Source organism: Neomonachus schauinslandi, chromosome 10 (assembly GCF_002201575.2).
Source record: "Neomonachus schauinslandi chromosome 10, ASM220157v2, whole genome shotgun sequence".
NCBI classification, from domain to species: domain Eukaryota; kingdom Metazoa; phylum Chordata; class Mammalia; order Carnivora; family Phocidae; genus Neomonachus; species Neomonachus schauinslandi.
In genome coordinates this window covers 116,251,227-116,268,246 of record NC_058412.1, presented here as the reverse complement: position 1 = coordinate 116,268,246, position 17,020 = coordinate 116,251,227, and the positions used below count along the sequence as shown (strand labels likewise).

Sequence of the window (17,020 nt, the reverse complement as noted above, 5' to 3'; positions counted from 1 at the left end):
GAATATATAAGGGAAGGCAGCTCTTTAAATTTGCAGAAATAGCAAAATTCTGCTGAGTTTTTGAGGCATGCCAGAACTTCCATGAAGTTACAGTCTTGATAAACAGGTCTGGCACAGCTTCAAAAGAGATTCTAAATAAATGTTAATATTGCAATGTTAGTACTGTTGGGTCTTTCATCAAAGCCCCATCTACTTGTCAACAATCTTAGGAATAAGGTAACAACCAATTCTTACAGTTTGATATTACTGGTGTATTTTTATAAAATCCTTGTGACCTTTCTCCTCCTTTCTCTTTCCCTTAAAAACCTTCAAGCAAGAAAAAATTTCTGAAGTAATATAATACTGAATCTACCCCAGTTATGCAAGATTTCCACTCCTTCCTTCCCCTTTTCATTTTCCTGATGGTCTCTCCTACAACTACTGTCAGATGCTCAAGTGGCTCCCGGATGGGAGCTATTGTTTGTTGAGCACCCACCATCTGCTTTAAGCATAAATGGAGAAAATTTTCAAGAAGTGTCCCAAAAAAGAGATTAGTTTGTGTTGGGTGAATAATTTGATAAGCTGCATGTAGAAGGGTAGGAACCCCCAAGAGGCATACCAGATTAATTAGAAATGGTCACTATTGGTCTACTTCCCAGGCTCTTGTTTGCTTGAGGAACGTAAGTGGAGAACCACAGCTGAACTGTCTAGAGCAATGGAGAGGCCTCTGGGAGGTGGTATGAGAAAAGAGAGGAAATGAGTCAACTGGCATGTGAAAAATAGACACATCCAATGGTGAATTGCGTGAAGTTTTTGTTGTAAAGTGAGCAGCATGAATCCTCACCACCCTGCCCCCCAGATTTTCACCTTTCACCCCCAGCCCTCTGCCAAGACATCTTTACAAATTTCTTTATGATTAATGGTGAGTTGGGTTTGTTTTAGGGGTTGTCACAGCATGCTATGTGTGACCTCAAGAGGAACCCTGCCCAAGAGAGGTGTTCATATTTGAGGCTAGCAGTCAGGAGTTTTGAGCTACTTGCAGGCTGAATTAAATCTTCACCCTTGAGCAGAGCCAAAAGGACACCTGGAGGATGGCCACTGGATGCTAAACTTCAGTGCACTGAGCACATTTGAGTTACCCACAGTGCTTGCTTCTCCTTGGTCTCGCTGCATTAAACCACCTTCACTCTCCACTTTTGAACTATCCATTTTGTGGATTATTCAGTAAGAATAACTAACACCGAATGTTTACAATGAGCCAGACTCTAAGTACATTATATGATTAACTCTTTTAATCCTCAACCACTCCGTGTATGATTCTCTCCATTTTACACATGGGAAAGCTGAGGGACGGAAGATGAAAGTGACTTGCCCAAAGTCACATAACTAGTAAATGCCAGGATGCAAAGTCTACACCCTTGGCTCGTCTGCTCTGCCCTTTTTTCATCTGCTCTGTTCCTCTACTGTCAATAAATGCAGAACTACTCTACCATGAATCCCAGTTGCTGAACTTGCACCCCAAATTCATGTAACCAAAAAAAAAATGGTGTAAAGTGATATTGAGCCTCAAATAATAAACACAAAGTTAGCATACTTCATTTTTCAAAAGGATAGAATGTGCATCGAACACTGTAGAGGAGTGGACTTAAGACAAAAGCTGGTGGTTATTCTTGAGGAATATTGTTTGAATCCTGGGTTTGATCTCATGTACTACCCTGTCTCACAGCAATGAACAGACCTCTAGGTTTAGGATGTGGTTTAGATCGCCAGAGACATGTAAGAGTTTGAAAGAATCCTTTCTCTTCACTCATATTTATGCCAGAGTCCCTTTCCTTCCAGGCAGATTTTTATTTTCTGAGTAATACCACCAACAGGGAGGGGCAAGTACAATACTTATTTTATTTATGTTTCATTGGGTTAAAATTCACAGAGAGAAGCATCCATTAAGAAACAGAGGTCTGGGGCGCCTGGCTGGGCCAGTTGGTGGAACATGCAATTCGATCTCGGAGTCATAAGTTCAAGCCCAATGTTGGACATAGAGATTACTTAAAAAAAAAGAAGAAGAAGAAGAAGAAACAGAGGTCTGCTTTTTACTACCTCAGCAGTTTGGGAAAGGCTGAAGAAGTACTTAATGCTGATTACATTAACAAGTCCTTTAATTCCGAATATCTCCATTATTTTCTTACAAGGCTCTCCTCAGACATAAGTTTGTGTTTTTATAGAATTTTTAAAATATACACAACAAAAATTTCTGGACTTAATTTGTGTTATAATATGTTAAAAGTTCAATATAATTGAATATGATTTCAGTTTTATTTTCATCATATACTATTAAAAGGTATTATTCATTATCGATTACTGGCCCAGCCATGTCTTTATTATTTTAGATTCTTACTTTTTTTTACTCTGAATATTGCTTTACTTCCTTATACTGAAATACATACTTATAAGAAATTACTTTTTGGGGGGGGGGGCGCCTGGGTGGCTCAGTCGTTAAGCGTCTGCCTTTGGCTCAGGTCATGATCCCAGGGTCCTGGGATCAAGCCCCCCGTCGGGCTCCCTGCTTTGTGGGAAGCCTGCTTCTCCTTCTCTCACTCCCCCTGCTTGTTTTCCCTCTCTCGTTGTGTCTCTCTCTGTTAAATAAATAAAATCTTAAAAAAAAAATTACTTTTTTTTTCTTACTGAAAGATTAAACTACCATGTAAGTAAAAGGTGGGATTGGGGGAAGGGCAGGATCTCCTAGACATCAACCCAGGCAAGTAAACATGCACTAGATAAAATTGTAAAATCTCTCTCCCCTCACAGCTTCCCCCTCCTTCCTGTCTCCAAGCTCCTTTTCTATCCTTTTTCTATCCCTCTCAGGAAAGGATCTAATGAACTGGTTGTTATGGTGGAAATGATTAATAATGCAAGTTTTAATGATTTTAACTCTTCCAGGGATGTTTGCTTTTTAACAAGGTAGAGCTCTCTCTCTTTTTTTTTAAGATTTTATTTATTTATTTTTTTTTTTAAAAGATTTTATTTATTTATCATAGAGAGAGAGAGCGCACAAGCAGGGGGAGCGGCAGGGAGAGGGAGAAGCATGCTCCCTGCTGAGCAAGGAGCCCAATTCGGGACTGGATCCCAGGACCCCGATTCGGGACTGGATCCCAGGACCCTGGGATCATGACCTGAGCCGAAGGCAGGTGCTTAACCGACTGAGCCACCCAGGTGTCCCAAGATTTTATTTATTTATTTGAGAGAGAGAGAGCAAGAGAGTACAAGCAGAGGGAGGGATAGAGGGAGAGGGAGAAGGAGACTCCCCACTGAGCAGGGAGCCCAACGTGGGACTCAATCCCAGGACCCCAAGATCAGGACCTGAGCCAAAGGCAGACGCTTAACCAACCAAGCCACCCAAGCACCCAAAAAGGTAGAGCTCTTAAGCCAAATGCATGAATCTCTAATTGAGAAATGTTAGGCATTACTGAGCAGAATGGAGAGAGGAGATATTTGGAAATGAGGCTGGAGGTGATGGTGGGGAACAGAGACTTTCCTGTCATCCCAGAAACCGTATCATATCAATTGCTTTCCCTACCTCTTCCCAAACCCTTGTCAGAAAACAGCAGAGGAAAAGGATTAGAAAGGGTAATTAACAACTGCCTTCTGTTATACAAAACACAGAGGAACTGATGGATTCTATTCTTCCTGAACAATGGTGATGACTTCCCACCACAGAACATGACTGAGTGCCAGTTACTGAATGATTTAGTGATGTCTTCTATACTTTCTCTCACCCTGTAGAGTTTATAGTCTGATATCCAAGGAAGATGTCACTGGTTTAAAATGGTTCCTATGGATACCAAAGAATCTTTATGAGGGAGCTGTCACTCCCTCCCTCCCCCACCTTTTCTTTTAACAGAGATGGTGGTGTGAATATAGCAAGGGACATTTTTAAAGGGAGTAGAGATATGAGAGGAGGTTACAAAGGAGATGGAGCCGAGAATCTAGAAAGGATGCCGACCTGTGAATGAGACAAAAGGTAGAAAGTTGAGACGGTGTAGAAGATATATCAAACATGAAGTCCAGTCTTATTGGCCCCTCAGACACTGGTTTTCAGTGAAATCTTGCCCCAGACCACTTCAGAAGACCACAGTCAAAGAATCTGTCTCTCCAGTCACTCAAGTATATACAAGAGGTCACAGTTCTACTTACTCCATACAAGAGTGTATCTCCCAAACTTTTGTCTTTTTTTTTTTTTTAAAGATTTTATTTATTTGACAGAGAGAGATACAGCGAGAGAGGGAACACAAGCAGGGGGAGTGGGAGAGGGAGAAGCAGGCTTCCTGCTGAGCAGGGAGCCCAATGTGGGGCTCGATCCCAGGACCCTGGGATCATGACCTGAGCTGAAGGCAGATGCTTAACAACTGAGCCACCCAGGCGCCCCAAACTTTTGTCTTTCAACCACTCACCAACCAAATCAAATCTACTAAATCCTGCTGACTTAAACTCTTGGTTGTGTATCAGATGATCTTAGGAAATCACTTTTGTGGCAAAAAGGGCAGGACACTAAAAAGGAAAAGAATTTGTAGGCAGTTCAAGTATTCTGACCTTAAAATTAAAGAAATTTATTTTTCTAGGAAAGACAGGCTTTTCCTCTGCAATAAGCCTTGGTGATTTCAAAAAAAATTTTTGTGTTCTATTACTGCCCAGATTATCATTTCAGTTTAAGAGCCCACAGAGTTATAAAGTCTGGCTAACCAATCCCACTGCATTAAAAAAAATTTTTTTTCTCAAATAGGCATTGAGCCAAACACATTTCTACAACTTCCTTTGTGGTACCCTGTTTTAGAGCTTTAAATAATCTTGTTAGAATTTTTTTCTTTTTTCAAATTTCTAAGCTAAAAGTCCTTTGCAAAACTATTTTCATCAACTGAATTATTAAAATAATTAAAAATGGCATTTAAAAAGTTATAAAGGGGTCTTTTAATTCAAAACTTCAGAACTTTTTGCTACTTAACAATTAATGAAATTGTTATAGTGTTCTGGTTGTTGAAAGAACCTCTTAAGATGTTTGAAATATTAATATCATAATACCGCCCAGGCCTTGTCACCACCAAAAGTGAAATAAAAACATGAAATAGATTGGGGTCCCTGGCTGGCTCAGTCTGTAGAGCATCTGACTCTTGATCTGAGGGTCGTGAGTTCAAGCCCAATGTTGGGTGGTGGAGCCTACTTAAAACACACATACACACAAAGGAGCACCTAAGTTCAGTTGGTTGAGTCCCTGCCTTTGGCTCAGGTCATGATCCCGGGGTCCTGGGATCAAGCCCTGCATTGGGCTCCCTGCTCAGCGGGGAGCCTGCTCCTCCCTCTCCTTCTGCCCCTCCCCCTTCTTGTGCTCTCTCGCTCACTCACTCTCTCAAATAAATAAATAAAATTTTTAAAACACACACACACACACGAAATAGACATAAGTTAAGTGGTTTTGCCTTGAAACAGAATCAGTAAGTGACCACATCTGAAAATAATCTCAAGATACTTACTTCTGCATGATTCCTTATGTGAAAACCCTGTACCTCAACACTTTAATCAGAATATTAAATCAGGATTTATTTGGAATTAAAATAGTGTGTACAAAGAGAGACGTTCAGAAAACATTTTGGGGGGCACTTGGGTGGCTCAATCTTTAAGTGTCTGCCTTCGGCCCAGGTCATGATCCCAGGATCCTGGGATCCAGCCCCACCATCGGGCTTCCTGCTCCTTGGGAAGCCTGCTTCTCCCTCTCCCACTCCCCCTGCTTGTGTTCCCTCTCTCGCTGTGTCTCTGTCAAATAAATAAATAAAATCTTTAAAAAAAAGAAAAAGAAAACATTTTTGTTTTTCTTGGTTTATTATAGATTTATTAAAGTGGTAATGCATATGTGCTCAAAATTCAAAAGTTACAAAATATTCCCAGCCATCCACTTCACCTCCCTGAAGGTACCATGCTACCAGTTTCTTTTATTTCCAAGATATAATTATGCATTTATGAGTAAATATGTGTATTCTCTTCCCTGCTTTTTTCACAAATTATAGTATTCTATAGATCTTGCACTTTCTACACCTTGCACTTTCCCTCCTTAATATCTTTGAGATTTTTCTATATTACTCCAAAAAGTGTTTCCTCATTCTTTATTCCTGCCCAGTATTTCATTGTATTTTTATAATAAAGGACACTTAGGTAATTTCCAATCTTTGGCACAAACAATACTACAGTAACTACAAAAACATATGTATTTCACACAGGGTCAAGTGTGTCTTTAGAAGAAAATCCTAAAAGTTGAATTGCCAGGTTGAAGGATATGTCATTTGTCATTTCAAATTAAAATATTGCCAAATGACTTCCACGGAGGTAATAACAGTTACCCCCCAGTGATGTAAGAGCTTGCTTTTCTCCCTACACCCTTGCCAGCACAATATGATATTCACTCTACAAATATTTATTGGATCTTGCTATGGGTTCAGGCATTGTTCTAGGTGATTAGGACACATCAATGAATAAAATAAACCAAAATCCCTGCCCTAGTGGAGTTTATATTCTAGCAGAGGAGAAAAACAATATAATGTATAATAATAAATAGTATAAATAAACATAAAATAGTATGTTAGAAGCTGGAATATGTTCTGGAAAAATGATCAGGGTCTAAGGAATCAAGAGTGTGGTGGCTCTACGTTTCACTGGGGTGATATCTGAGCAGACTTGAAGGAAGTGAGGGAGTTAACTCTGCAGACCTGGGGAAAAATTATTACTGGCAAAGAGAATAGGCATTTCAAAAGTCATAAGGCACTAGGGTTGCCTAGGGTATTCCAGGAAGCACAAGGCCAGGATGACTAGGGAGGGATGAAAAAGCAAAGGAAGGCAGAGGGAAATGAAGTTATATAAGGGACCAGATCCAAATTCCCTGTGACTTATAGGCCATTACAAAGAGTTTGGCTTAACTCTGAAATGGGGAGTCACTAAAGCATTTTTAAACTTTTGGATTTTTGACAACTGGATAGGTTAAAAAAAATGTTTTTTTCAGTGGTTTAAGTTTGCATTTTTTTTTCTTATTAGAAAGGGTGAGCACCTTTTCCTGTCTTAAATGCTATGTTATTTCGTTTTCTAAGTATTCAAATCCTTTCCTCATTCTGAAGATGTTTGTTAGTCTTTTTCATGTTGATTCATAGGAACTTTTATATATTGAGGAAATTAGCCTTTGCTTTGTTACTTTAGTCACAAATTCAGTTAGCATCTGAAATGGTCTAACTACATGGATTTTTGCTTTTGCCTGTTGCATTTCAAACTTCAGGGCCATAGCAATAATAGTGTGATTGTATATGGAAATTAACTCATGATTCTCTATTCCTGCATCTTATTTATTTTTTGAAATCAAATAGAGAAAAGTCATTTCTGAAATGACAAAATGCCTAGAAGTTCTCGGGTGCAATTTTTAATTAACAGCTAATCAATAAAAACAGGTAATAAAAAATATCTTAAGTATCATAGCATACATACATGACACTCTGTTTCCTTTATTTTATAGCATACATTTATTTATTAGGGTGATCTTTGGAGTAAGTACAAAGTTCAAAAGATACCAAAGATACACAGTAAAAGGTAAATTTCCTTGTTCCTATCTCACCACTATTGAATTCCTCTTCCTTTAAGTAACTAAGTTTCCAGTATCTTATGTATCCTTCCGGAGATATTGTATATGGATGCATGTGTATATATAATCTTTAGTCTGTTTGCTCTAAATGGACGCCTAATCTCAATTATTCAATATAAATTCATGCATTTAAGAATCAGCTATACTGGGGCACCTGGGTGGCTCAGTAAGTTAAGCACCTTTGGCTCAGGTCATGATCCCCGAGTCCCAGGGATTGAGCCCCACAGCAGGCTCCCTGCTCAGCAGGGAGTGGGCTTTTCCCTCTGACCCGCCCCGCTCTTGTACTCTCTCTCTCTCTCTCAAATAAATAAATAAAATCTTTAAAAAAAAAAGAATCCGCTACACTGACAAGGATAACATGTTTTAAGATGTGGAAATAAAGATTAGAGTCGGTTGATTCTGGTGCAGTAGGAAAACAGTGAAGAAATAGTAATTTATAATTGTTATTTGTATGGAAGTGTCACATAAATTTTTCCCTCACATTAGTTGTGTAATTTAGACATTATTATTACTGCCATTTTACAGATGAGGAAACAGGCTCAGAAAGGTTAAAGAACTTGCCAGAGGGCATAAAATTAGCTAGGACTTAAACTCATGTCTCTTGATTCTAATTCTCTACTTTCTTTACTAGTTCCGTAAGGAACAGCCTTAGCTATTTCAAAGAAGGAAAATATCAGTCTTTCTAAACTGAATGAGGAAATTGAAATGAGGAAAAAAGCAACAGAAATAATCTCACCAAGACTGTTTGCTATTGCTGTCTTTGAGTGTTACATACATCTTTCTTATACAGGTTTGACTTTTCCACCAGAATCTTCTGCTTAGGGCTAATATCTGGGGTGGTTTTTAGCTAACAATGTTCAGTTTTCCATCCTTCCTGGGATTAAGGGGGAGCAGAGACTTTTTTTTCCAGAGGTGGATGACAACTTTATTTAAAAATGTCATTCATAGACCATTTTCTTTTTTCTTCTTTTTTTTTAATTTAAATTTTGTTAGTTAACATATAGTGCAATATTGGTTTGTGGAGTAGAATTCAGTGATCCATCACTTACATACAACACCCAGTGTTCATCACAACAAGTGTCCTCTTTAATACCCATCACCTGTCTAGCCCATCTCCCACCCACCTCCTTCCATCAACCCTCAGTTTGTTCTCTATTGTTAAGAGTCACTTATGGCTTGTCTCCCTCTCTCCTTTTTAAAAGTGGGAGCAGGATTAATCCAGGTATGTATGGATTCAGGAAACAAAAATGATCATAAGTTTTGGTCCTAGGTAGAATTATGTCTGTGTCAGTACAATCTGTTAAAGGAAAACTTAAAAGAAAATGCTATCCTGAAATATCTTCCTGTGACCAAATTGAGTGCCGTAGGTATAGATTTTTATGAATAAAGTCCTTAGAATTACATTTTTAAGTTAAAATGGGCTTTTCAGGGCCTGATTTCCCCAAAGTGTAAAGGAAGAGGAGCAAAAATCACTTAATTGTCCTTGTGAGTAGGACTGGCATTACTTTCCTGGTAGGGACCCCGCTCAAGGACCACCACTTTAGTGTTTCTTTTGAGGACCAAGAACAGTAAGAATGATGAGGTCAGGTCTAGCCCCTCCCCCACAACTATCAACTGCTTTTTTTGACAGTTAGAAGGTTAGATGAGTGGTTTTTCATTAGAGGAACATGTGCACACCAAGTACCTGCTTAGGCATAGCAAAGATGAGGGATAAAAAAAAAAAAAAATGTTTTTGAAAGAATTTCAAAATGAAATAGCCATGCTGGGAAAAGCAACCAGAACTTTGTTGCACTTTCTTACACTTACTCTGTGGTTTAGAATTGTTTATATTTTAAATTACATTTGGGAGGGTGTGCACTATAATCTTTTTATTTTTGGAGCCTCTAAAGGCCTTAATCAGGCTCTGGACGCATGCTCTGGGAAACTCTGAAATATTACACCACAACAGGGAGGCTAATTAAAGAGCCTATCACACAATGGAACCAAAATAGAAACAACCTTTAGGATGTAGCTGGATCAGAAAGGAAAGGCAGAGTAAATGTTTCACTACCCATACTTTTCTATTCAAAATTCAGTTTAGTGTTAAATGGGCATACCACTGGATAATAAGAAAAAATAAAAACCAACATGAACCCTGATAAAAAAGTAGGGATAGCATATTGATGAAAGAAAAAAAAAGCATGCAGGTGAAGCTGGATCTGACAGACGTGTCCTTGATGCTGAGCTGCCTAAATCTGATTCAGTTGTAATAGTGTGAACCCCTGAAGGTTTCTGAGAAAGAAAGTGACATGATATAAATGCTGTTTGAGAAAAACTAGTCTAGTAACTAAGTATAAGATGGACTGGAAGAGAAAACATAAAATGTTGAAAGATAACTAGAAACCTGGTGGAGGAGGAACCCACAAGATTTAGTGACTAGCTGTAGAGGATGAAGGAGCTGAGGAGTCAGTGATTAAGAGGAAACCATGGGCTGGTTTGGGGGCGGGTGGTAGGGGGAGGTTGGTGACTATGGCAGTATTATTTATTGAAAACCAAAGACAGTTTAGTTACACTCCAAAAGCGGGGGAGGGGGGGTTTATACTGCTTAAATAATGCTTTATTTCATAAGGGAAATAAGGGAACATAAGAGTATTTTCCTTTTATCTTGGCCTCAATGCCAAGCCTGTACTTCCTAATAATTCAATTCAAGAGACTCTGAGAATTACAACATGGCAAAAGGAAAAGTCATAAAAGTCACTGATTTGATGTAAAAGGTTGTAGATCAGGTGAATCACAAGATAGGAAATGAAAGTAGAAGGCCTTACACAGACAGGATATGACTTACTGAAAATCCAAAGTTAGAGCCTAGATCCAGTCCTGAAGAGAAGGAAAATGTATAATGTTTCTCAGTTTTTGTTTGCTGGATGACATTTGAGAGGGGCTTCTTTTGTTCTTGGATCATTTTTAAGCCAGCAGTACCCCTCAGTTCAAGTCTGGATGATCTGAAAATCACAGCATAGGAAGAATCAGTATCTTGCACATAGCAGGCATTCAGTAAACATTTGTGGAATGAAGAAATGAAGGATTTTCAGGACTCAGTATGCATGAAGTGTGAAAAGAATCAGGAGAATCAAATCCAGTAGCAAAGAAGAAATGGGCTAGAGTCCATATACTGCAACTCACTGAAAGCCAAACCACTATAGAAATGAAAAATGGGGCAGTGAGTCTCTGGTTTGGTTTGGTTCATAATTCCTGAGAGCTCTTTCCTTTTATCTTGGTTTCGTTTCAAGGTCAGAATCACCCTCTGCAGTTCAGTATCTGGATAAAAAAAAGAAATTGGTTAGTTAAGGCAGAGGCAAAAAATTTGAGGCTTCTCAACTCTTGTGATCTTGTCCAGTTCCAGCTATGAAAGCCAGAATCTCATGGGGCAGACTTAGTTTTACTCTATTTCTCCCCAAAAATTCCGACCATAACGTTTGCATTTGACAGACCAAGTGATATTTCTTTTTTTTTTTTTCCAAGTGATATTTCTCAATGGTTGTTCTAAATCTTTACCACTCTCAACTCCCTACTGCATGTTACTCTATTTTGCACTCAGCAGAGCACCTAGCAGTTCTGCTTAATCTAGATGTAAGGTGATAACCTTCCAGACAGGAGCTACCAAGAGGAAGGCCAGGCTCTGGATTCCTGGCTTGGCCACCTTTTCCAGGGCCTGGCTAAATCAATAATCTCTTTATCTTCAGTCTCTCTCCACCTGCTCCTGTCCCTGATTATTCACATACCTGTGTTTCCCCTATGCTAGAAAATTCCTTTTTCCTCTCCACCACCAAACTTCTTAGAAGCTTTTACTTCTTACTTCCAACTTTCTGACCTTCCTCCCGTTAGCGCCTCAGCCACAGTAATCTGGCTTTCGTTCCCACCATGCTACAGAAAACTGCTCTGGCAAATGTCACTAACAACATATGAATGATAATATATGAGGTCTTGTTTGAATTTTCTTTGAATTCTCTGCAGTGTTGGGCTCCATGGAGTACTTCTTTCCCAGACTCTGAGATACCACTCCTTTATTTTTATACCTGTGTGGACAGTTTAACTCATTCATTCCTCAAATTCTGCCCATCTCTGAAATGTAGGTGTTTCTAAAGGTTCTCCCCTTGAGTCTCTTCTTATGCCAACACACTCCCTACCTGCTCCCTTAGGCTCAGGTATTGCCTGAATATTCCCAAATCCTCATGTCCAGACTGTCCCTACTCCTCTCAAATAAGCACAGGTTAATTAGAAAACAAATGAGCCACTACAAGAGGGACTTCACCCATGTTATCTCCACTAATCCTGACCTTTCTTTGCTGACAGGGAAAAAAGGAGGAAGGATTATAAACCCTGTTACAGACCCCTTGGCATGGGAGATAGACCTCCCCTCAACAACCCATACCAATCCTCTAAGTAAATAAAAACTAATGGGAGGAGAGTCTCTGTGCAGACACTATGTGCCAACATCTCCCCAGAAAATAATGAGATGGTCCTAAAGTCAACTGCAGTAGTAGCTTCTAGAAGGAAGAAGAGTTGGAAGTGCCACATGGGTGTTTCAGTTTGATTTTGAATTTGGAGGGTGAGAGGAGTTTGAGTCTTTACTCATTTGAGACCCAGCTTGCACCTGGTTCCCCAAGTCCCACCCCTCTCCAAGTGTGGACAATGTAGAAGACTGGGAAATTGCCAGGAGAGAGGAGAGAGGGGCTACCTTCCAGGATCCAACAGACTCCTCTTAAACTTCCTGCAGGCATCCCAAACACAACGCTCTGGAACTGATCTCATCCTTCTGCTTCTACTCCCATTCTAGTTAACAGCATCACCTTTCACCCTCTTGACCTAGATGAAAACTTCTGTTGTTGGGGACTCTTCCCTCTCTAGCAGTGCCCCATTCAGTTCTAAGAGACCTCCCTCCAGACTGGCTCCTTTCAATGCTGGAGCAGCCCCTACCATCTCCATACCTCTAGTCTCTACCTCATCCAATCTATGTGTCCCACTGTAGCCAGAGGGACCGTCCCAGAACATTATTGCTCATTCATCACTTCCTTTCATTAAAACCCCCACTGATAATGTCTAGGCTTTTAGTGAAGTATAGGAGGTCCTTTGCAACCTACCTTGACCTGTCTTCCATTTTCATCTCTGGTGACTCCTTCCCTCATCCAAGCATCAGTGGGCTCTTTGTAACTTTTCAAACATACTTTGTTAAGTACTGAGTGCCAACTATGAGCCAGGCACTAATCTAAACTTCTAATACAGTGAACAGGAAAAAAGGCCCCTGCTCTCTTGCAACTCTCATTTTAGTAGGAAGAGCCAGTGAATAAACAAGATAATTTCAGATAGTGATATGGGGTTATGAAGACAATGAAATGGGGTGTTGTGGGGGGTGGGTCAGCTACTTTAGTGCTCAGGAAGGGCCTGAGAAGGTAACACTTATTTGAACTTGAATGACAAGGAGAAGCCAGATAAGCAAAGACCTGGTATAGAGTATTTGGGTCCGTTTATAGAGTATTTGGGTCCGTTTGATCAGCATGTGAGAAAGGCCTTGAGGCAAGAACTAGCTTGGCAGCTTGGCATTTTCAAGGTGCCAAAACAAAGCAGTGAAGCTGCACCTTATTATACACTTGGGTGGGGGCAAGGAGGTGAGGCCAGATCACAGGGGCCCTGTGGGCCATCAAAAGGAGTTTGGATACTATTTTAAGGGCAAGAGGAATCTACTGAAAGATTTTCAGTGAAGGGGTGACATGCTCTGGATCACTCTGGCTCTTCCTGGAGAAGGGGTTTTGGTGGAGCAGAAGGGTAGGTTTGGAGACCAGTTCCATGCCTTCAAGCTTATGCTCAGGCCATTCCCAAGCCTGGAATGATGGTCTTTCCCAGGACGGTTTCCAGGCTCCTGGGAGCTGATTACTGCAGAGCTTTCAGCCCAGGTCAAGCCTGGTTTGCCTCACCAACCCTACAATCATTCCACAGACCACCCACTGGGCGCAGGGGACAGAGTCCTGAGGCCTCCCGCTGTCTCAGAAACACTTTTTTCTGTTCCTGCCTCCGTCTCCTAACTCAAGGGGCAAGTCTCAGTCAGACTATGTTTGGCGGGGCAGTGACAAACGCAGTCCCGTGCGTTAGTGGTACAAAGGAGGCTTCTCCCTAAGATGACCGAGGACACCTCGCAGTAGGCAGCCCGGCCCAAACCAAAGACCTGGCGAGACCAGAGTGGCGCCGCTGGCGTCAAGGCAGGATATGGACTACAATTCCCAGCAGACTCTGCGCGCGGATGCCGATCCTTCCGCACCAACTTACTCCGCTGGCTGTGCCCACCGCTGCCCGCCAAGGACCAAGCCTAGGTTTTTTTCTGGAACCGAGGTCCACTTTCTAATCACAGTTCCAGAGAGAGATCACTGAGTGCCCTGGAGGAGAAACGGACTTTTTTGAGGAGAACCGCGGATGCAGACCATCGGAGAGACGTCGTTCTGAAGCCACCGACTTTCGCGCGCTTTGGCGCGGGTGGTTGTGGGTAGCGCGCCCAGGAGGGAGAAAGGAGCCTGGGGGCTGTGACCGCGGCCTGAGGGGATGTTCGAGGACGAGCCCCACGCTGAGGGGGCAGCGGTGGTTGCCGCGGCCGGGGAGGCGCTGCAGGCCCTGTGCCAGGAGCTGAACCTGGACGAGGGGAGCGCGGCCGAAGCCCTGGACGACTTCACCGCCATCCGGGGCAACTACAGCCTAGAGGTGAGCGGCGGCAGGTGGGGCGGCCGGACCGACCCCCGCCAGGCCCCACCCCCGCCCCGCCCCTACCCCACCCTGTGGGGCGGTGGGAGTTTCCCCACCGGGAAGGGTCGCTGCCCCGCCGGGCGCCGCCGAGTGCGGAGCTGGAAGGGCGGGTGTAGACCCGTCTTTCCATTTTCTTTCTGAGGCGGGAAACCGAAGTCCGGAAGAGGAGCGGCTTGTCCGCGGTCGCACGCCCGTCGGGGGTCCCGTAGACTCCAGACCTGCTTCCCGCCGAGCGCCGCAGACATCACGATAGCGCCCGTAAATCTGTTAAAAAACCAAATGCCGGAATGGTAAAAGCTGAAGTGAATTGTAGTGCCGACACCACCGCCCAGCCCTTTAAATATGTCATCTCACTCCGTTCTCGCCACAACCCTGGGAACCCGAGCTGTGATCGCCGTTCCACGGGAGCGCCTACGCTACGTGCCCAGGGGCGCGCGGTTAGTGGTGGAGCGGGGCCGAGGAGTCCGGGCCTTCGAACCGCTCCACCCTGCGGCGTCACCCCGGCGGGCGGAGGTGTGGGCTGCTCGCTTTGATGAAAGCCGTCATCGGCAAGTGGGGCTCAGCCCCAGCCTCCTCCGTCTCAGTATCTTGATTCTTAGCGCAGCGCCTGGCTCTGAATAAAACAAGCGTAGGCCGTCATTGCTGGATTTTTTTCCCAACCATTCTCGCGTGGAGTCCTCCCAGCAGCCCTGTGAACGTGGCAGGGCAGTATGATACCTGCTTTCTGGGTAGTAATGTCAAGGCCCAGAGGACTGTGCTGCCCAGGGTCATTCTGCTAATTATAGGAATCCAGTGTAGAGGTAGCATTGCGATGGAATTATTTCAGCATACTACTCCAGTAGCCTTAAATTCAGAGGCTTTCCTGCATGATCCAAGGGGCCTGGACTCACTGACTCACCACCCTGTGAAATAATTAATTGCTGGGTTCAGAGGCATGTAGTTAGATATTTGGAGTTGAGTGTTGAGGGGGAAAATACCTAAGAGACGCTCTTTTTTTTTTTTTTTTAATAAAGATTATTTATTCATTTGAGACACAGAGATAGCATGAGCAGGGGGAGAGGCAGAGGGAGAAGCAGGCTCCCCGCTCAGCCAGAAGCCTGATGCGGGGCTCGATCCCAGGACCCTGGGATCATGACGGGAGCTGAAGGCAGACGCTTAACCATCTGAGCCACCCAGGCGCCCCTAAGAGACGCTCTTATATGTCTCTGAGGTAGGACTGGGTAGACTGGATAAAGGGCAGCGACCTGCACCCATGGGTGGCATGACTGGGCTGAACGAAGAATAGGAAAGTGAGGGAGATTATGAATTATGGCCACTCAATGAAAACAAACTAATTTTTAAAAGCCTGAGAAGGCGTTTCTGACTTCCCAAGTCCTCTTTTGATCTGTCATTGAATAAACATTTACTGAGTGCAAAGTGTAGTCAAGGCATTAAACTAGGCACTTCTTTCAAAAAAATTTTAAAGATTTATCTGTTTAGAGAGAAAAAAGAGAGCACGCAGGGGGGGGGAGGGGCAGAGAGAAAGTCTCAAGCTGACTGTGCTGTTAGCCAGGTACAGGACTTGATCCCAGGACCCTGAGATCATGACCTGAGGGGAAACCAGGAGTCAGATGTTCAACCAACTGCCCCACCCAGGCACGCATCAAATTCTTGAATATACCAAATTTCTTCCCACTTGCATGTTTTCTCCATGACATTCCCTCTGCCTGGAAACTTTTCCCTCACTCCCTACAACAGGCAGATTGAAGAACTAAGTCTCAAGAACTAAGTCAACTAGGTGGAGTTGATCAGGACATCTTAAATGTTTGATTTAGAAAGCACAGATGTGTGAATTAAGATTTGGTGACTGTTTATTCTGTCCCAAGTCTTTTATTTTCCTCTTCTTTTTTTTTTTCCCCTTCGGTTTGTTTTGGTGAAAGCCTCTTGGAGTAGGTATTTTCATATATCTACTCTTTCTTAAGCCTTCTCCCCAGCTCCTACCCCTCTCAGTATACCAGACAAGCTTCCACTTACATTTCCCCCTTGCCTTTCCCTCTCCCCTTACATTTTGGTGATTCACCATTTAACCAATTTTAAGTCTCCCTCTGTGAATCCTCCGACCTCTATTCAAAATCGGTTACTCTACTATATTCTCTCACGCTTTATCTTCAATTCTTAAAGCATATATCTCAACAATTAAAGATAACCATTATTTGTTCCTTTTCTTCACTCTAGATTTGGAATTACTTGAGGTCAGAAACCATCTTTGTACTTCTAAGGTCTAGCATCAAAGAATTTAAATAATATAGTTGACTTTTGGGGGCAGGGGGAAGGCAAAAATACCAGTACTTAAATTTTCTCTATCTTAATGGTGTTTTCATCTAGTAACCTGTATCCAATAGCTCTCTAATACTTGGATGCTATTCCCCAAAATTTGTTAATCAAAGCTTATAAAAATACTCAACCACAAGCTTACATGCCTCATTTAATACCTTGAGCAAATAAGACTTCTCGCTACATTAGGGTAGTAACACTGGGTTTTAATTCTATTGGTGGTCACCCATTTCTGTCCTTCCCTTTTGGATTATTACAAGAAATCTCAGTGTTTTTATTCTTTTAGAGACTGGT

The 17,020-nt window shown here is 42.3% G+C and overlaps 1 protein-coding gene across 1 annotated transcript in view; it reads left to right on the top strand.

The window, feature by feature from the left end:
• Positions 1-14,114: 14,114 nt before the first annotated feature.
• Positions 14,115-17,020, top strand: part of RBL1 (RB transcriptional corepressor like 1) — a 59,799-nt gene continuing 56,893 nt past the window's right edge. Inside the window, exon 1 of the mRNA XM_021688957.2 lies at positions 14,115-14,371. Within this exon, the coding sequence (XP_021544632.1) occupies positions 14,216-14,371 (156 nt within the window). The 5' untranslated portion in view covers positions 14,115-14,215. The remainder of the gene's footprint in view (positions 14,372-17,020) is intronic.